General features: G+C 43.9%; 1 protein-coding gene across 1 annotated transcript in view; it reads left to right on the top strand.

The window, feature by feature from the left end:
* LOC111957358 (hexokinase-2-like) overlaps positions 1 to 19,974 on the top strand; it is a 106,100-nt gene extending 86,126 nt beyond the window's left edge. Inside the window, exons 10-18 of the mRNA XM_023978129.2 lie at positions 6,540 to 6,844; positions 7,644 to 7,792; positions 8,888 to 9,007; positions 15,299 to 15,394; positions 15,634 to 15,733; positions 15,873 to 16,056; positions 16,480 to 16,635; positions 16,941 to 17,177; positions 18,803 to 19,974. Coding sequence (XP_023833897.2) covers positions 6,540 to 6,844; positions 7,644 to 7,792; positions 8,888 to 9,007; positions 15,299 to 15,394; positions 15,634 to 15,733; positions 15,873 to 16,056; positions 16,480 to 16,635; positions 16,941 to 17,177; positions 18,803 to 18,947 — 1,492 coding nt within the window. The 3' untranslated portion in view covers positions 18,948 to 19,974. The remainder of the gene's footprint in view (positions 1 to 6,539; positions 6,845 to 7,643; positions 7,793 to 8,887; positions 9,008 to 15,298; positions 15,395 to 15,633; positions 15,734 to 15,872; positions 16,057 to 16,479; positions 16,636 to 16,940; positions 17,178 to 18,802) is intronic.
* The last annotated feature ends 753 nt before the right edge of the window (positions 19,975 to 20,727 follow it).

Here is a 20,727-nt window from a genome sequence, read left to right as displayed (position 1 = left end):
CAGATGGMAGGTCCATAGATCACACTCCCATACTTCCAGCTTCTTGCCTGATGGCACCGGTGGTGTGGGAGTTGTACGCGGACATCGAGCGGGCGTTACATACAGAGTCTTGAAGGAGTTCCCACATATGCTGCGCACCTGTTGGCTGCTTTTCCTTCTGTTTACGGTCCAAATCATCCCAAACCATCTCAATTGGGTTCAGGTTGGGTGATTGTGGAGGTCAGGTCATCTGATGCAGCACTCCATCACTCTCCATCTTGGTCAAATAGCCTTTACACAGCCTGGAGGTGTGTTGGGTCATTGTCCTGTTGAAAAACAAATGATTGTGCAACTAAGCGCAAACCAGATGGGATGGCATATCGCTGCAGAATGCTGTGGTAGCCATGCTGGTTAAGTGTGCCTTGAATTTTAAATAAATCAWTGACAGTGTCACTAGCAAAGCACCCCCACATATCATACGTCCTCCTCCATGCTTCACGGTGGGAACCACACATGCGGCGATCAACGTTCACCTACTCTGTGTCTCACAAAGACAGGGCGGTTGGAACCAAAATTCTCAAATTTGGACTCGTCAGACCAAACGACAGATTTCCACCGGTCTAATGTCGATTGCTCGTGTTTCTTAGCCCAAGCAAGTCTCTTCTTCTTATTGGTGTCCTTTAGTAGTGGTTTCTTTGCAACAATTTCGACCTGATTCACACAGTCTCCTCTGAACAGTTTGTTTGTTTAATCCATTTTAGAATAAGGCTGTAACGTAATAAAATGTGGAAAAGTCAAGGGGTCTGAATACTTTCCGAAGGCAAATGTATATACAGTACCAGTCAAAAGTTTGGACACACCTACTCATTCAAGGGTTTTTCTTTATTTTTACTATTTTCTACAATGTGTAATAACAGTGAGGACATAAACTATGAAATAACACATATGGAGTCATGTAGTAACCAAAAAAGTGTTCAACAAATCAAAATATATTTGAGATTCTTCAAAGTAGCCACCCTTTGCCTTGATGACAGCTTTGTACACTCTTGGCATTCTCTCAACCAGGTTTACCTGGAATGCTTTTRCAACAGTCTTGAAGGAGTTCCCACATATGCTGAGCGCTTGTTGTCTGCTTTTCCTTCAGTTTGCGGTCCAACTCATCCCAAACCATCTCAATTTGGTTGAGGTCGGGTGATTATAGAGGCCAGGCCATCTGATGAAGCACTCCAACACTCCTTACTGGTCAAATAGACCTTACACAGCCTGGAGGTGTGTTGGATCATTGTTCTGTTGAAAAACAAACGATAGATGGGATGGCGTATCGCTGCAGAATGCTGTGGTAGCCACGCTGGTTAAGGGTGCCTTGAATTCTAAATAAATCACTGACAGTGTCACCAGCAAAGCACCCCCGCACCATCACACCTCCTCTTCCATGCTTCATGGTGGGAACCACACATGCGGAGATCATCCGTTCACCTTCTCTGCATCTCACAAAGACACCACGGTTGGAAGCAAAAAGCTAACATTTCGACTCATCAGACCAAAGGACATAAAGGAAAGAAATTTCACAAATTAACTTTTAACAAGGCACACCAGTTAATTGAAACGCATTCCAGGTGACTACCTCATGAAGCTGGTTGAGAGAATGCCAAGAGTGTGCAAAGCTGTCATCAAGCTAAAGTGTGGCTTCTTCCACCGYTCTGTTACGTGAACTCTGAAGCATTTATTTGGGCTGCAATTTCTGAGGCTGGTAACTCTAATGAACTTATCCTCTCTAGCATAGGTAACTCTGGGTCTTCCTTTCCTGTGGCGGTCCTCATGAGAGCCAGTTTCATCATAGTGCTTGATGGTTTTTGCTACTGCACTTGAAAACGTTCAAAGTTCTTGAAATGTTCCGTATTGACTGACCTTCATTTCTTAAAGTAATGATGGACTGTCGTTTCTCTTTGCTTATTTGAGCTGTTCTTGCCATAATATGGACTTGGTCTTTTACCAAATAGGGCTATCTTCTGTATACCACCCTTACCTTGTCACAACCCAACTGATTGCCTCAAACGCATTAAGAAGGGAAGAAATTCCACAAATTCACTTTTAACAAGGCATATATGTTACTTGAAATGCATTGCAGCTGACTACCCCATTTGTTTTCCCATTTTCTTTTTCACCTTTATTTAACTTGGTAGGCTAGTTGAAAACAAGTTCTCATTTGCAACTGCGACCTGGCCAAGATAAAGCATAGCAATTCGACACATAAAACAACACAGAGTTACACATGGAATAAACAAAACATACAGTCAATAATACAGTAGAAAAATAAGTCTATATACAATGTGAGCAAATGAGGTGAGCTAAGGGAGGTAAAGGCAAAAAAAGGCCATGGTGGCGAGGTAAATACAATATAGCAAGTAAAACACTGGAATGGTAGATTTGCAGTGGAAGAATGTGCAAAGTAGAAATAATGGGGTGCAAAGGAGCAAAATAAATAAATACAGTAGGGGAAGAGGTAGTTGTTTGGGCTAAATTATAGATAGGCTATGTACAGGTGCAGTAATCTGTGAGCTGCTCTGACAGCTGGTGCTTAAAGCTAGTGAGGGAGATAAGTGTTTCCAGCTTCAGAGATTTTTGCAGTTCGTTCCAGTCATTGGCAGCAGAGTACTGGAAGGAAAGACGACCAAAGGAGGAATTGGCTTTGGGGGTGACCAGTGAGATATACCTGCTGGAGCGCGTGCTACGAGTGGGTGCTGCTATGGTTACCAGTGAGCTGAGATAAGGCGGGGCTTTACCTAGCAGACTTGTAGATAACCTGTAGCCATTGGGTTTGGCGACGAGTATGAAGCGAGGGCCAACCAACGAGAGCGTACAGGTCGCAGTGGTGGGTAGTGTATGGGGCTTTGGTGACAAAACGGATGGCACTGTGATAGATTGCATCCGGTTTGTTGAGTAGAGTGTTGGAGGCTATTTTATAGATGACATCACCGAAGTCGAGGATCGGTAGGATGGTCAGTTTTACGAGGGTATGTTTGGCAGCATGAGTGAAGGATGCTTTGTTGCGAAATAGGAAGCCTATTCTAGATTTAAATTTGGATTGGAGATGCTCAATGTGAGTCTGGAAGGAGAGTTTACAGTCTAACCAGACACCTAGGTATTTGTAGTTGTCCACGTATTCTAAGTCAGAGCCGTCCAGAGTAGTGCTGGACGGGCGAGCAGGTGCGAGCAGTGATCGGTTGAATAGCATGCATTTAGTTTTACTTGCGTTTAAGAGCAGTTGGAGGCCACGGAAGGAGAGTTGTATGGCATTGAAGCTCGTCTGGAGGTTAGTTAACACAGTGTCCAAAGAGGGGCCAGAAGTATACAGAATGGTGTCGTCTGCGTAGAGGTGTATCAGAGAATCACCAGCAGCAAGAGCAACATCATTGATGTATACAGAGAAGAGTCGGCCCGAGGATTGAACCCTGTGGCACCCCCATAGAGACTGCCAGAGGTCCGGACAACAGGCCCTCCGATTTGACACACTGAACTCAATCAGAGAAGTAGTTGGTAAACCAGGCGAGGCAATCATTTGAGAAACCAAGGCCGTCGAGTCTGCCAATAAGAATGTGGTGATTGACAGAGTCGAAAGCCTTGGCCAGGTCGATGAATATGGCTGCGCAGTAATGTCTCTTATCGATGGCGGTTATGATGTCGTTTAGGACCTTGAGCGTGGCTGAGGTGCACCCATGACCACCTCTGAAACCAGATTGCATAGCGGAGAAGGTACGGTGGGATTCGAAATGGTCGGTAATCTGTTTGTTAACTTGGCTTTCGAAGACATTAGAAAGACAGGGTAGGATAGATATAGGTCTGTAGCAGTTTGGGTCTAGATTGTCACCCACTTTGAAGAGGGGGATGACCGCGGCAGCTTTCCAATCTTTGGGAATCTCAGACGATACGAAAGAGAAGTTGAACAGGCTAGTAATAGGGGTTGCAACAATTTTGGCAGATCATTTTAGAAAGAGAGGGTTCAGATTGTCTAGCCCGGCTGATTTGTAGGGGTCCAGATTTTGCAGCTACTTCAGAACATCAGCTGTCTGGATTTGGGTGAAGGAGAAATGGTGGGGGCTTTGGCGGGTTGCTGTGGAGGGTGCCGGGCAGTTGACCGGGGTAGGGGTAGCCAGGTGGAAAGCATGGCCAGCCGTAGAGAAATGCTTATTGAAATTCTCAATTATAGTGGATTTATCGGTGGTGACAGTGTTTCCTAGCCTCAGAGCAGTMGGCAGCTGGGAGGAGGTGCTCTTATTCTCCATGGAATTTACAGTGTCCCAGAACTTTTTTGAGTTAGTACTACAGGATGCATATTTCTGTTAGGAAAGGTAAGGCTAGCTTTTTCAAACTGCCTGTGTATATTTGTTCCTAACTTCCCTGAAAAGTTGCATATCACGGGGGCTATTCGATGCTAATGCAGAACGCCACAGGATGTTTTTGTGCTGGTCAAGGGCAGACAGGTCTGGAGTGAACCAAGAACTATATATATTCCTATTTCAATTTTTTTGGAATGGGGCATGCTTTTTTAAGATGGTGAGGAAGGCACTTTTAAAGAATAGCCAGGCATCATCTATTGACGGGATGTCAATGTCATTCCAGGATACCCCGGCCAGGTCGATTAGAAAGGCCTGCTTCCTGAAGTGTTTTAGGGAGCGTTTGACAGTGATGAGGGGTGGTCGTTTGGTCGCTGACCCATTACGGATGCAGGCAATGAGGCAGTGATCACTGAGATCTTGATTGAAAACAGCAGAGGTGTATTTGGAGGGCGAGTTAGTTAGGATGACATCTATGAGGGTCCCCGTGTTTACGGATTTGGAGTTGTACCTGGTAGGTTCATTGATAATTTGTGTGAGATTGAGGGCATCAAGCTTAGATTGTTGGATGGCCGGGGGTGTTAAGCATGTCCCAGTTTAGGTCACCTAGTAGCACGAGCTCAGAAGATAGATGGGGCGCAATCAATTCACATATGGTATCGAGGGCACAGCTGGGGGCAGAGGGAGGTCTATAGCAAGCGGCAACAGTGAGAGACTTGTTTCTGGAATTTTTAGAAGTAGAAGCTCGAATTSTTTTGGTACAGACTTGGATACTATCTTTGCAGTAGATTGCAACACCGCCCCCTTTGGCAGTTCTATCTTGGCGGAAAATGTTATAGTTAGCGATGGAGATTTCAGGGTTTTCTGTGGTTTCCTAAGCCAGGATTCAGACACGGCTAAGACATCCGGGTTGGCAGAGTGTGCTAAAGCAGTGAGTAAAACAAACTTAGGGAGTAGGCTTCTAATTTTAACATGCATGAAACCAAGGCATTTACGGTTACAGAAGTCAACAAATGAGAGCACCTGGGGAGTGGGAGTGGGGCTAGGCACTGCAGGACCTGGATTAACCTCTACATCACCAGAGGAACAGAGGAGAAGTAGGATAAGGGTATGGCTTAATGCTATACGAACTGGCTGTCTAGCACGTTCGGAAAAGAGAGAGTAAAAGGAGCAGGTTTCTGGGCTCGATAGCATAGATTCAAGGCATAGATTCAGACAAAGGTAAGGTAGGATGTGAGTACATTGGAGGTAAACCTAGGCATTGAGTAATGATGAGAGAGATATAGTCTCTAGAGACGTTTAAACCAGGTGATGTCATCACATAGGTAGGAGGTGGAACAACATGGTTGGTTAAGGCATATTGAGCAGGGCTAGAGGCTCTACAGTGAAATAAGACAGTAATCACTAACCAGGACAGTAATGGACGAGGCATATTGATATTAGAGAGAGGCATGCMTAGCCAAGTGAACATATGGGTCCAGTGAGTGGTTGGGCTGACTGGGAACACGGCGATTCAGACAGTTAGCAGGCCGATGCTAACAAGCTAGCAGTTAGCAGACCGGGGCTGGCAAGCTAGCAGTTAGCAGACCGGGGCAGGAGAGCTAGCAGTTAGCAGACCGGGGCAGGCAAGCTAGCAGTTAGCAGACCGGGGCTAGCAAGTTAGCCTTTGGGGGACGTCGCGATGGGTGTAAGTCTGTTTTTGCCTCTTTGTGCGGTGACGTCGATAGACAAGTCGTGGAATTAGTAGGGTTCCAGGTAGCTCTAGGTAGCTAGCAGGCCTAGCAGGTTAGCAGAATGGGCCTTCAGCTGGCGTCGCACCTGAGGGGCCTGTTGGAGTCCTCGGGCAGATTATGTCGGTATTCCAGTCGTAGAGGATCGGCGGGGTTCCGTGCCCCGTACCGGCAGTAGAAGGTGGTTGAGAGAATGCCAAGAGTGTGCAAGGCTGTCATCAAGTTAAAGGGTGGCTACTTTGAAGAATCTAAAATCTAAAATATATTTTGATTTGTTTAACACTTTTAGTAGAAAAAAATGTAGAAAATAGAAAAAAATAAAGAAAAACCCTTGAATGAGTAGGTGTGTCCAAACTTTTGACTAATACTGTACATGTATTCACTAGTAACTGAAACATGATCAAATATATTTAATTTACAAACAGTTTACTAATAGCTAATAAGCCTTTTAATAAAGTTTTATAAGCTTAAAATAAAGTTGTACCTCCTCTCCCAGGTTTGCGCGGCGGCTCCACAAGATGGTGCGGCGGCTTGTGCCGGATTGCAACGTGCGTTTCCTGCGCTCGGAGGACGGAAGTGGGAAGGGAGCGGCCATGGTGACAGCAGTGGCGTTTCGGCTGGCTATCCAGCATGCCGGGCGGCAGCGTATCCTGGACGCTCTGCGTCTGAGCCAGGAGCAGCTGCTGGACGTGAAAAGGAGGATGGGAGAGGAGATGAACAGAGGCTTGGCCAAGGAGAGTCATGACCAAGCCACCGTCAAGATGCTACCCACCTTTGTTCGCTCCATGCCCGACGGCACAGGTACAGGGTCAAGAGAAGAGAAGATGGAGAGAGGAGGGAGAGGGGTGTTATCTGTGGGAGAATCTCAATGGCATTTTCTTGATTCCTCATGTCGTCTCTCCTTGCCCGCTTTTCAAAACCAATTGGATTAGAAAGTCAGAGGGGAGTGACCTCTGACCTCATCCAATGGGTTTTTAGGAGGTGAGAACAGGGGACGCGAGTAATCGAGGAAATTCAGTTGAGAGGGAGCCATAAGCTAATGATGGGCCTTGAAAAACCTTGATAATAGATGGATGTCCTTGGCAGGGCTATAGCAGGAAACTGAGAAGAAAGCCTTAAGCTGTTACAAATAAAAACACAAACTCAATATAGTTGCAAATTATTAAAACCAAATCGAATTATAATGGACTTATAATACAGTTTCTTGATTGTGTCTAGCTCACTAATAGTCACCTAAATGAAAGCTAGACAGTCAGGGAGCATGGAAAATTCCAAAAACAATGGATAGAGGACTATTTTTATACAATTATTGAAAGCGAGGAAATGTAATACATTTTCAGTACGGCCCTCCGTTTGTTTAAGACCCAATGCGGCTCCTGGGGTAAATGAGTTTGACACCCCTGGGTTAGAGAGATGGGCCAGCAATCAAAATCTCAGCGGTTGGAAATCCATGGCTGACAAAATGTATGTTAGGATGTGAGCACCTACTGCTGTTGTGGTCCTTAACAAGGCACATAACACTCCAAAATTATATTTAGCAGTTTGGGGGTTATCTTACTTTCRTAGCTTCTCTCCCCATTGTGCTCATTGAACTCATCAGAAAACGGTGAATTCTTGGCCCTGGACTTGGGAGGAACCAACTTCCGGGTACTGCTGGTGCGTGTGCGGTGCGGGAAGAGACGCAGTGTGGAGATGCACAACAAGATCTACTCCATTCCCCAGGAGGCCATGCAGGGCACTGGAGAGGAGGTAAACCGTGTTTTCACTGACAGCCGTTCTGAACTTGAGCACCTCGTGCAATGAAGTTTCCCCCAATCTTTCCTGCTAATTTGGGAACTTTTGGTTGTCTGTGTGTGAGAAATGCTGTAAATTAAGAGGACTCTATGTATTTTGAAAGATGAGACTTGAGGATTATATTCTTGTTCTTTTTGAAAGCGACAACTGTAGGACAACAGTATCTTCTTAGGCTATTCAAATATTTGGGAAATAGGCTGCTGTTCATAACTTTCATTTGTCTTCAAACTTTTATGATAGGCGTAGGAGGAGAGGTTATTGGCCATTTAGATTTTAACCTCACATGGAGGGATTTTTTCGCCCTGCACTGATAATTTAAACTTGATTTAACTTGTCATTATATTTTTCTATAGGCCATTGATATTGTTTGTTCTCTTTCATTATCAGTCCCATGGCTACCTTACGTTTTTAGGATATTTAAACAACTTTGAGATGGAACGCCGTTAGATTCATTCATTGTTTGATCGGGAGAAAGCCATGCATGCATAAAACGATGAAAGCGTAGCCTAGCCCAAAGGTCATATTCATATTGAAGGGAGAGAAGGGAATATAGCCTACGTTTTTTTTTAACAGCTAGACAATATAGTTAAGGAGTGTCAGTTATAAAACATGTACAAGTTTAGGCTATAAGGCCCATGCATCCGACAGAGAGAGAAAGAGAAACAATATTTTCTGACTGGACATTTTGTGATTTGGTGGAATTCTCTGCTGTCTAGCCTACATTCCTCTCTTGCGTTCTGTAGGCCTGTACAACATAGGCTATTTATTGAAATAAGCTAAAGCAAATAGGAATGGCGCCAGTCAAGTTCAAATAGGCTAAACCACCGTCTGTCAATTCACTATGTCGTCACCATCGACAATGGCTTTCAATTATCATCCATAGATATAAAATATTGGCCAACCCTAATAGGTAGAGCTCAGTCCCAGTCCACTGCATTGGTAATTTGACCTATGTTTTCTCTCTTTCTCACTCACTCTTTTCTATTTCCCTTTCTCTCTGTCATCTCTCTCGTTCTCTCCTTCTCTCTCTGTTCTCTCTCTCCCTGTCAGCTGTTTGACCACATAGTGCACTGCATTGCTGACTTCCTGGAGTACATGGGTATGAAAGGAGCGTCCTTGCCCCTCGGCTTCACCTTCTCCTTCCCGTGCCATCAGAGCAAACTGGACCAGGTAAAAAAAGCAAACGCACACACACACACACACACACACACACACACACACACACACACACACACACACACACACACACACACACACACACACACACACACACACACACACACACCACATATACACACCACACATACACAAAAAGCAATGCATTTCAATCGTTTTTTTATCGATTGACCCACTACTGTTGAAACTCTCACAGACAAAACGTTGAGAAGACTAGAGAACACTCATCATGCTCTGTCTGCACCTCATCATTCCCAGGCCAACGCTTGGAAGGACAAGTGTTGACAGGAGTGGTCGGAGTGCAACACATGGTCTATTCACGCATGCTCTAGGTGCCTGTAGCCTGTGATCCTGACATAGCATAGACCTTTTTTGTGTAGAGTGCCAATTTACAATTTACCCTACCATTTCTAACGATCTGCGTGCCAGTTAGGATTTTCATATGTGCATTACAACTAATTGTGCCTATTGAATATCTAATTGCCCACAAATGGAAGAATTCCATAGCTCACTAAAGAGAGGTGCTGTCCATCAGCACCACAGGKTTGATCTTGGAACACAGTTTCTCTTGGTGAATGATAGTGACATTCTTTTTTTTTTACACCCCTTTTTCTCCCCAATTTCGATCTTGTCTCATCACTGCAACTCCCCAACAGGCTTGGGAGAGGCGAAACATGACCCGCCTAACCATGCTCCTTAACACCCGCCAGCTTAACCCAGAAGCCAGCCACACAAATGTGTCGGAGGAAACACCGTTCAACTGGCGACCTGGGTCAGCCTGCAGACACCCGGTCCGCCACAAGGAGTCTCTAGGGCGCGATGAGCCAAGTAAAGCCCCCCCCGCCCAAACCCTCCTCTAACCCTGACGACGCTGGGCCAGTTATGTGCCGTCCTATGGGACTCCCAGGAATGAACCCGGGTCTAGCACTCCTGAGTGGCCTTAGATCGCTGGGCCACTCAGGAGGCCCGGCCAATCTTTTCTTCAATCAGCTTTGCAAATCTTTTTTGTTTCCCCACCATAGCGGGGGCACCGTCAGTTGTAATAGCGAGATGTTTTTAATATCGACACCTCTCTCCTCAAAATGATCTGTGAATGCTTTTGCTACATCTTCCCCTTTAGTAGTACCATGCATGGGTTATAGACCAAGCGGCTCCTCACTTACCTACTCTGGGTCACAGTATCTTGCAACAACCGTCAGACGTGGAATGTCATTCACATCCACACTCTCATCAAGAGCCACACTAAACATAGGTGCATCTTTTAACGCTACAGTTTGCTGTTCCTTTACATTTTCAACCATTTTCAACAATCCCCGTAACGCGCCCTTCAACAGTTCTGGCAGACACAGGCATGTCTTTGAGATGATTTTGTCTTTGTTAGGAAATCRATCAAATTAAGCCTGGGAACTACTAAGTAAAGCCTCCTTGATATATTCTCCATTAGTAAATGGTTTTCCATGTTTAGCAAAGCACTGCTCAACTTTGTAGCTCTCCTCTGTAGCTTGATTTTTGTAGCTTGATTCCTTCAGCCTTGTCCGCCTCATCCATGAAGTTTTTCCCATGTCTCGTTTCAAAATGACGCCATACACTTAATGTCCAACAAACAACAGTTTTACAACAGAGAGCGCAAACAGAACGGTCCTTCAGTAAAACAAATTTATATTCCTCTGTCCAATGTCTGTGTTCTTTTGCCCATCTTAATCTTTTCTGGTGGGGTAAGTGTGTGTGTCAGAGCTGTGTGTAAGTTGACTATGCAAACAATTTGGGATTTTCAACACATGAATGTTTCTTATAAAATGAAGAAGTCAAGAGACAAAGAAAAAGCCACATCTCAGACTGGCCAATAAAAAGAAATGATTAAGATGGGAAAAAGAACACAGACACTGGACGGAGGAACAGCATCCCGGAGTCGCCTCTTCACTGTTGCCGTTGAGACTGGTGTTTTGCGGGTACTATTTAATGAAGCTGCCAGTTGAGGACTTGTGAGGCATCTGTTTCTCAAACTAGACACTCTAATGTACTTGTCCTCTTGCTCAGTTGTGCACCAGGCCTCCCACTCCTCTTTCCTATTCTGGCTAGAGACAGTTTGCGCTGTTCTGTGAAGGGAGTAGTACACAGCGTTGTACGAGATCTTCAGTTTCTTGGCAATTTCTCACATGGAATAGCTTCATTCCTCAGAACAAGAATAGACTGACGAGTTTCAGAAGAAAGTTCTTTGTTTCTGGCCATTTTGAGCCTGTAATCGAATCCAAAAATGCTGATGCTCCAGATACTCAACTAGTCTAAAGAAGGCCAGTTTAATTGCTTCTTTAATCAGCACACAACAGTTTACAAACTGTGCTAACATAATTGAAAAAGGGTTTGCTAATGATCAATTAGCCTTTTAAAATGATAAACTTGGATTAGCTAACACGACGTGCCATTGGAACACAGGAGTGATGCTGATAATGAGCCTCTGTACACCTATGTAGATATTCCATTCAAAATCAACCGTTTCCACCTACAATAGTCATTTACAACATTAACAATGTCTATACTGTATTTCTGATCAATTTGATGTTATTTAATGGACAAAAAATTTGCTTTTCTTTCAAAAACAAGGACATTTCTAAGTGACCCCAAACTTTGAACGGTGTGTGTGTTGTGTGTGTGTGTGTGTGTGTGTGTGGTGTGTGTGTGTGTGTGTGTGTGTGTGGTGTTGTGTGTTGTGTGTGTGTGTGTGTGTGTGTGTGTGTGTGTGTGTGTATGAGTCCACCTGTGGTAAATTCAATAGATTGGACATGATTTGGGGCTCCCGAGTGGCGCAGAGGTCAAAGGCACTGCATCTCAGTGCTACAAACCTTGGTTCGATTCCAGGCTATATATATTATATATATAGTAGCAGGCTCAAGGGTGTGGGGTTTCCACATCACCAGTTCAATAACCAAACTCGCACAAGGAGCCAAGAGTGTACAAAGCTGTCATCAAGGCAAAGGGTGGCTACTTTGAAGAAACTCAAATATGAAATATATTTGGATTTGTTGAACACTTTTTTTTGGTTACTACATGATTCCATATGTGTTGTTTCATAGTTTTGATGTCCTCACTGTTATTATACAATATAGAAAATAGTTAAAATAAAGAAAAACCCTTGAATGTGTAGGTGTCAACTTTTGACTGGAACTGTAATAACAGTGCCTTCAGAAAGTATTAGGACCCCTTGACTTTTCCCACATTTTGTTACGTTACAGCCTTATTCAAAAATTATTTTTTTTGTAAAATCCTCAGCAATCTACACACAATACCCCATGATGACAAAGCAAAAACTTTTCTTTTTTTAAACATTTTTGCAAATGTATTAACAATAAGAAACAGAAATACCAAGTATTCAGACCCTTTGCTATGAGACTTGAAATTGAGCTCAGGTGCATTCTGTTTCCATTGATCATCCTTGATGTTTCTACAACTTTATTGGAGTCCACCTGTGGTAAATTCAATAGATTGGACATGATTTGGGGCCCCCGAGTGGCGCAGAGGTCTAAGGCACTGCATCTCAGTGCTACAAACCCTGGTTCGATTCCAGGCTATATCACAACCGGCTATGATTGGGAGTCCCATAGAGCGGCGCACAATTGGCCCCGCGTCGTTAGGGTTTGGTCGGGGTAGGCCGTCATTGTCGCTGTTGCTGCTGGGGATTCTCTGATCCACCTCTAAGCAGACGACACCATTCTGTATACCTCTGACCCTTCTTTGGACACTGTGTTAACTAACCTCCAGACGAGCTTCAATGCCATACAGCTCTCCTTCCGTGGCCTCCAACTGCTCTAAAATGCAAGTAAAACTAAATGCATGCTCTTCAACCGATTGCTGCCCGCACCTGCCCGCSCATCCAGCATCACTACTCTGGACGGTTCTGACTTAGAATATGTGGACAACTACAAATACCTAGGTGTCTGGTTAGACTGTAAATTCTCCTTCCAGGCTCACATTAAGCATCTCCAATCCAAAATTAAATCTAGAATTGGATCCTATTTTGCAACGAAGCATCCTTCACTCATGCTGCCAAACATACCCTCGTAAAACTGACTATCCTACTGATCCTCGACTTTGGCGATGTCATTTACAAAATAGCCTCCAACACTCTACTCAACAAACTGGATGCAGTCTATCACAGTGCCATCCGTTTTGTCACCAAAGCCCCATATACTACCCACCACTGCGACCTGTACGCTCTCGTTGGCTGGCCCTCGCTTCATACTCGTCGCCAAACCCACTAGCTCCAGGTCATCTACAAGTCTCTGCTAGGTAAAGCCCCGCCTTATCTCAGCTCACTGGTCACCATAGCAGCACCCACCCATAGCACGCGCTCCAGCAGGTATATCTCACTGGTCACCCCCAAAGCCAATTCTTCCTTTGGCTGCCTTTCCTTCCAGTTCTATGCTGCCAATGACTGGAACGAATTGCAAAAATCACTGACGCTGGAGACTCATATCTCCCTCACTAGCTTTAAGCACCAGCTGTCAAAGTAGCTCACAGATCACCGCACCTGTACATAGCCCATCTGTAAATAGCCCATCCAAATACCTCATCCACATACTGTATTTATTTATTTATCTTGCTCCTTTGCACCCCAGTATCTCTACTTGCACATTCATATATATATATATATATATATTCTGCACATCTACCAATCCAGTGTTTAATTGCTATATTGTAATTACTTCGCCACCATGGCCTATTTATTGCCTTACCTCCCTTATCCTACCTCATTTGCACATACTGTATATAGACGTTGTCTATTGTATTATTGACTGTATGTTTGTGTTGTATGTGTCAAACTGCTTTGCTTTATCTTGGCCAGGTCGCAGTTGCAAATGAGAACTTGTTCTCAACTAGCCTACCTGGTTAAATAAAGGTGAAATAAAAAAAATAAAAAATTGTAAATAAGATTTTGTTCTTAACTGACTTGCTTAGTTAAATAAAATAAATGTATTTAATTAATTTAAATAAAATTTGAAAGGCACACATCTGTCTATATAAGGTCCCACAGTTGACAGTGCATGTCAGAGCAAAAACCAAGCCATGAGGTCGAAGCAATTGTCCGTAGAGCTTCGAGACAGGATTGTGTCGAGGCACATATCAGGGTAAGGGTACCAAAAAATGTCTGCAGCATTGAAGGTCCCCAAGAACACAGTGCCCCCATCATTCTTAAKTGGAAGAAGTTTGGAACCACCAAGATTTTTCCTAGAGCTGGCCAAACTGAGCGATCAGGGGGAAAGGTCCTTGGTCAGGGAGGTGACCAAGAACCCGATGGTCACTCTTGACAGCTCTAGAGTTCCTCTGTGGCCTTTATGGTCGAGTGGAAGGAAGGAAGCCACTCATCAGTAAAAGGCACATGTCCGCCCGCTTGGAGTTTGCCWAAAGGCACCTAAATACTCTCGGACCTTGAGAAACAAGAATCTCTGGTCTGATGAAATAAAGATTGAACTCTTTGGCCTGAATGCCAAGCATCACGTCTTTAGGAAACCTGCCACCATCCCTACGGTGAAGCATGGTGGTGGCAGCATCATGCTGTGGGATTGTTTTTCAGCAGCAGGGACTGGGAGACTAGTCAGTATCGAGGCAAATATGAACGGAGGAAAGTACAGAGATCCTTGATGACAACCTGCTCAAGAGAGCTCAGGACCTCAGACTGGGGCGAAGGTTCACCTGCCAACAGGACAACGGCCCTAAGCACACAGCCAAGACAACGCAGGAGTGGCTTCGGGACAAGTCTCTGAATGTCCTTGAGTGGCCCAGCCAGAGCCTGGACTTGAATCTAATCGAACATCTCTGGAGAGACCTGAAAATAGCTCTGCAGCAACGCTCCCCATCCAAACTGACAGAGCTTGAGAGGATCTGCAGAGAAGAATGGAAGAAACTCCCCAAACACAGGTGTGCCAAGCTTGTAGCGTCATACCCAAGAAAACTCAATGGTGTAATTGCTGCTAAAGGTGCTTCAACAAAGTACTGAGTAAAGGGTCTGAATACTTATGTAAATGTGATATTTCAGTTTTTATATTTAATAAATTAGGAAACATTTATAAAAACCTGTTTTTGCTTTGTCATGGTATATTGTGTGTAGATTAATAAGGGGGGAAAACAATTTAATCAATTTTAGAATAAGTCTGGAACATAACAAACCAAAACAAATACCCTCACGTGCCAAGGCTGGCCTTCATGTCTTAGGTTTCCGACTAATCAACATTCCAGATAAAGATGCCTGTCCTAATGTGATGTCCGTTCCTCCTACTTCTCCTCCTCCAGGGCATCCTGCTAAAGTGGACCAAGGGTTTCAAAGCTACTGGCTGCGAGGGGGAGGATGTTGTCACTCTACTGAAGGATGCTATCTACCGCAGAGAGGTCAGAGGTCACACCTACTGACTGGGCTTTCTCAAAATCCTACACTGCCCAGAATCAAAACAGTACCTCTAGGATCTCAAATCCTTTAAAAATGGAATATGATACCGTGAAAGTACACCGTCCGTAACCATTTTGGAAGTTGATGTTAAAGTATACCAGTCTCAAATCTGAAATCCTCTGGTTATAGCACACTGTTCCATGTTAGTGACCCGTACTTCTTCGTGTTGATGTTTTTGTAGGAGTTTGACCTGGACGTGGTTGCCGTGGTGAATGATACGGTGGGCACCATGATGACATGTGGCTACGAGGACCCACTGTGTGAGGTGGGCCTCATCGTAGGTGAYTCTCAGAGCCTACGGGATGTGCCTTCTGGGCCACAAGCACAGGCTGTAACAGATCAACAACGGTCTCCCTTTTATTTCAATGAGTTTCCTCTCTCTCACTCACTCACTCACTCACTCGCTCCCCCTCTTTCCAGGTACTGGCACCAACGTGTGCTACATGGAGGAGATGCAGAACATGGAGCTGGTGGATGGGAGCGAAGGGAAGATGTGTGTTAACATGGAGTGGGGGGCGTTCGGGGACCACGGAGAGCTGGACAAATTCAGCACAGACTTCGACAAAGCCGTGGATGAGCACTCCGCCAACCCTGGCAAACAGACGTAGACTATTACTGTTTGTTTGCAGTTGTGTTATAATTAAGCAATAAGGCCAGAGGGGGTATGGTATATGGCCAATATACCATGGCTAAGGCTTTCAGCCAATCAGCATTCAGGGCTTGATCCACCCAGTTTATAATAAAGAAAGAACACCCTTAGTTGAGGTGTTGACTTACAAAGGATGAACTGAACAAAGAAAGGAGTTTGTAACTTTATCTCCTTCTTGTGAGTGTATTGGATTTATTATTTACTGTTTTTTCAAGTTGATGTATCTTTGGAGGCTGGGGACTACTAGACACACACCAGGGCAATAACACTTTCATCCATAAAGCCTGATAGCTGGTTTTCCAGGGGTAAGCCACAGGAATCAAGTGTCTTTGTCTCGCTCTCTCTCTCTCTTGCTCTCTCTCGCTCTCTCTCTGTCAGGTATGAGAAGATGATCAGTGGGATGTACCTTGGGGAGATAGTGAGGAACGTACTGCTGGAGTTCACTACTAAGGGACTGCTGTTCCGAGGCAAACTCTCTGAGAGGCTCAAGACCAGAGGCATCTTTGAAACCAAGTTCCTCTCCCAGATCGAGAGGTGAGTCAGTGTCTAGTGTCTGGTCATGTTTGTGGTAACCACACCTTCAATCAATATCTAGTGTTGATGCATGACGAGCAAGAAGAAGATTGGAAAAGTGTTTCATTAAAAAAAGTTGCTTAAAAGTTGACAGCCATGGTGGGAGCAATGTGTGAATCCCTTTTTCTGTGTATCAAAGCTATTCGATTTCGATATGTCTAGCAAAGGATGGAGAACAACGTGTGCTATTTATGTTCATAAAAAGTGTTGATTTGATATAGATCTCGTTGATATTTACTTGACTGTTGTCTGTGCCCCTCTGTTAGTGACCGTCTGGCCCTGAGGCAGGTGCGCTCCATCCTGCAGCACCTGGGTCTGACCAGCTCTACGTGTGACGACAGCATCCTGGTGAAGGAGGTGTGTAGCGTGGTGGCTTGCCGCGCAGCCCAGCTCTGTGGTGCCGGCCTGGCTGCCGTGGTCGATAAGATCCGGCAGAACCGCAACCTCCCTGAGCTCAAAATTACAGTGGGTGTCGACGGAACACTCTACAAACTACACCCACAGTGAGTGCTTGTTTTTTTGTGATAATACTGTCAGGTTAAAGCTCACAAAACATATTCAACCACAAAGACCCGGGAGGTTTTGCAATGTCTCGCAAAGAAGGGCACCTATTGGTAGGGGGGGGCAGGCAGAGATTGAATATCTCAACAACAAAAAATATATTTTTGAGCAATGTTAAGTTATTAATTACACTTTGGATGGTGTAGTGACTACAAAGTTACACCTAGTCCTTCCTAACAAAGTTGCCGAAGAGGAAGGAAACCGCTCAGGGGTTTCACAATGAGGGCAATGGTGAATTTAAAACAGTTACAGAGTTTAATGGCTATGATAGTAGAAAACAAAGGATTTACTCAACAATACTAACCTAAATTACAGAGTGAAAATAAGGAAGCCTGTACAGAATATAAATATTCCAAAACATGCATCCTGTTTGTAATAAGGCACTTAAGGAAAACTGCAAATCGTGGCAAAGAAATACATTTTATGTACTGAATATGAAGCATTATGTTTGGGGCAAATCCAACACAACACATAACTGAGTACCACTCTTCATATTTTCAAGCATGGTGGTGGCTGCATCATSTTATGGGTATGCTTAACATCGGCAAGGATTAGGGAGTTTTTTTAGGATGAAAAACGGAATAGAGCTAAGCACTGGCAAAATCCTAGAGGAAAACCTGGTTCAGTCCGCTTTCCAACAGACACTGGGAGTCAAATTCAGCTTTCAGCAGGACAATTACCTAAAACACAATGCCAAATAGGTTATACAAGGGAGTTGCTTACCAATACGGCATTGAATGTTCCTAGTTACAGTTTTGACTTGAATCAGCTTTAAAATCTATGGCAAAACTTGAAAATGGCTGTCTAGTAATGATCAACAAACATCTTGACAGAGATGTCAAAGGTTCTAACCTGTATTTAGTCAGGGGTGTGAATACATATGTAAATGAGATATTTCATTTACAATAAATTAGCAAAAATGTCTAAACATGTTTTTGCTTTGTCATTATGGGGTATTGTATGTAGATAGGTGAGGGGGAAAATAACTATTGAACCCATTTTGAATTCAGGCTGTAACATAACAAAATGTAGAAAAGGTCGAGGGGTAAGAATACTTTCTGAAGGCACTATAACTAGAAATCTGGAAGTTTTTTACTTTATTGTCTTTAGTTTCTCTTTTTTAATCTGGCTGAATCTATGAATAAAATTAGTGGGTGACAAAAAGATAAACATTGAGATCTTCTAACCTAACTTTTTATGCAAGCTGTCTGTTTCCATGGTTTTGATAACATTCTCAAAGGTCTTTTTTTTTTTACTGTAGGCTACAAAATATAGTTATTTGGTTTCTTTATGCATTTTTTTCCCAAATAATATATTTAATTTGAGTGATATAGTGTTGAAATCAGCAGTAAGCATCTAGGAATCCTAAAGTCTACCCTCAAATGCCTTTTCACCACATCTTTTTACAGTAGCTGTGAGTACATGTGCATCTGCCTATGCGCATCTACCTCATTCACTTGCTTCTGGCCATGTGAGCTCACTCCCCTGCATTCCCTGCAGCTTCTGGTCTATTGTCTTATGTTCAGAAATAACATTGTAAACTGCCTCTCATCTCTCGTCTTCACAGCTTCTCCAACTTCATGCATGAGACTGTCAGGGACCTGGCGCCGCAGTGCAAGGTCACTTTCATCCAATCAGAGGATGGCAGTGGGAAGGGGGCGGCTCTCATAACGGCGGTGGCCTGTCGCATCCGAGATGCCGGGCAACGCTGAGCAGGGGAGTTCTGGGTACGCTGAGGACAAGGGCTGTCTCCCAAAATGGCACCCTATTTCCTATGTAGTGCACTACATTTGACCAGAGACTTTGGTCAAACGTAGTGTACTATATAGGGAATAGGGGCCATTTGGGACTCATGAAGGACTGGATCACAACAGGGACAGCACAGGATGACAAAGGGATACTGGAAAAGGAGCGCAACGGACTTCTTACTGACAGATTTGCTAGGCCACATCGCATCTGTTAAGCAAATTATGTCATGTTCACAAGCCTGCATCACCAGTTTTTTTGTACTATTTTATTTGATTATTGTTGTATGTGTCTGTTTGTCCTAGTTTGAGAGCGCTTGTGTGGGTGTGAACGCGTTGTGAGCGGTGGGGTAGGAGATGGTGTGTTTGTAAGAGAAAGTGTGTAGCAGCTGGGCCACATTAAATAGGGACTTTACAGAGAATTCTTGAGGCTGTTATTGCTGCCAAAGGTGCTTCAACATAGTACTAAGTAAAGGGTCTGAATACTTTTTATTTCAGCTTTTTATTTTTAATACATTTGCAAAAGTGTCTAAAAACCTGTTTTTGCTTTGTCATTATAGGGTGGGGTATTGTGTGTAGATTGATGAGGGGGGGAAAAACTATTTTATCAATTTTAGAATAAGGTTGGGAAAAGTCAAGGGGTCTGAATACTTTCCGAATGCACTGTATAAGTGATTTTGTTGAGCTTCGCAATATATTTGAGAAAGTTTTGGATCATTTGCACATGATGCGCGAAAAATGCTAATATCGGTTCAATGACATGGTTCCGTGCCACAAATGCGTAAACATTAGCATGTGGAAACAGTGCCAGGGTAACTAAACCAAAGCATGGATTGCTGTCATACCGCGTCCATAGACTGCTTAAACCATTGTGTATTTTTTTTTAACTATCTCTTTAAGGACTTGAAAGATTTTGAATAGTACTTGAACCTAGGTCTGGGAGTAACCACTAACATAATATAATAAATGGTGCCGGAGAAGAAGGCTGACGTTTTACGTGTCCCCAACCGATTGTGTTTCTTCGTTCGTTTATTTGTGTTGTTTGTAACTTAAAAAAAACAACTTATATTGTTGTAACGGTTTTCTTCCGTTGGTGAAGGAGAGGACCAAAATGCAGCGCGGCTAGTGTTCAACATGTTTAATAAACAAAGAGACGATAACGTGAACACTATACAAAATACAAAACAATAAATGTGAAAACCGAGAGAGTCCTATCTGGTGCAGAACACAAAGACAGAAGACAACCACCCACAAACCCCAACACAAAACAAGCCACCTAAATATGATTCCCAATCAGAGACAACACAAAACACCTGCCTCTGATTGAGAACCATATTAGGCCAAACATAGAAACAGACAAACTAGACACACAACATAGAATGCCCACCCAGCTCACGTCCTGACCAACACTAAAACAAGTAAAACACACAAGAACTATGGTCAGAACGTGACAATTGTACATAATGTTGCCGCTACCATCTCTTATGACCGAAAATAACTTCTGGACATCAGGACTGCGATTACTCACCACGGACTAGCAGAATCCTTTTTTCTTTTAACGAGTCTGACGAGCCCGATGCAAATMATATACTTCTTTCTTGGGAACAGGCCCAGATCCTCGTGATTTGCGTGAAGAGGAGGTGGAGAAAAAAGGGCCAGAGGGCGGGGCTGCCTTCTGAGAATTCGTAGGCGACCGAATAAACCCCCACTTCCTTCCATTCTGCTAGAAAACGTGCAATCTTTGTAG

Source organism: Salvelinus sp. IW2-2015, linkage group LG33, assembly GCF_002910315.2.
Source record: "Salvelinus sp. IW2-2015 linkage group LG33, ASM291031v2, whole genome shotgun sequence".
NCBI classification, from domain to species: Eukaryota; Metazoa; Chordata; class Actinopteri; order Salmoniformes; family Salmonidae; genus Salvelinus; species Salvelinus sp. IW2-2015.
Note: the sequence above shows the minus strand (reverse complement) of the source record. Positions and strands in the feature narration are given on the sequence as shown.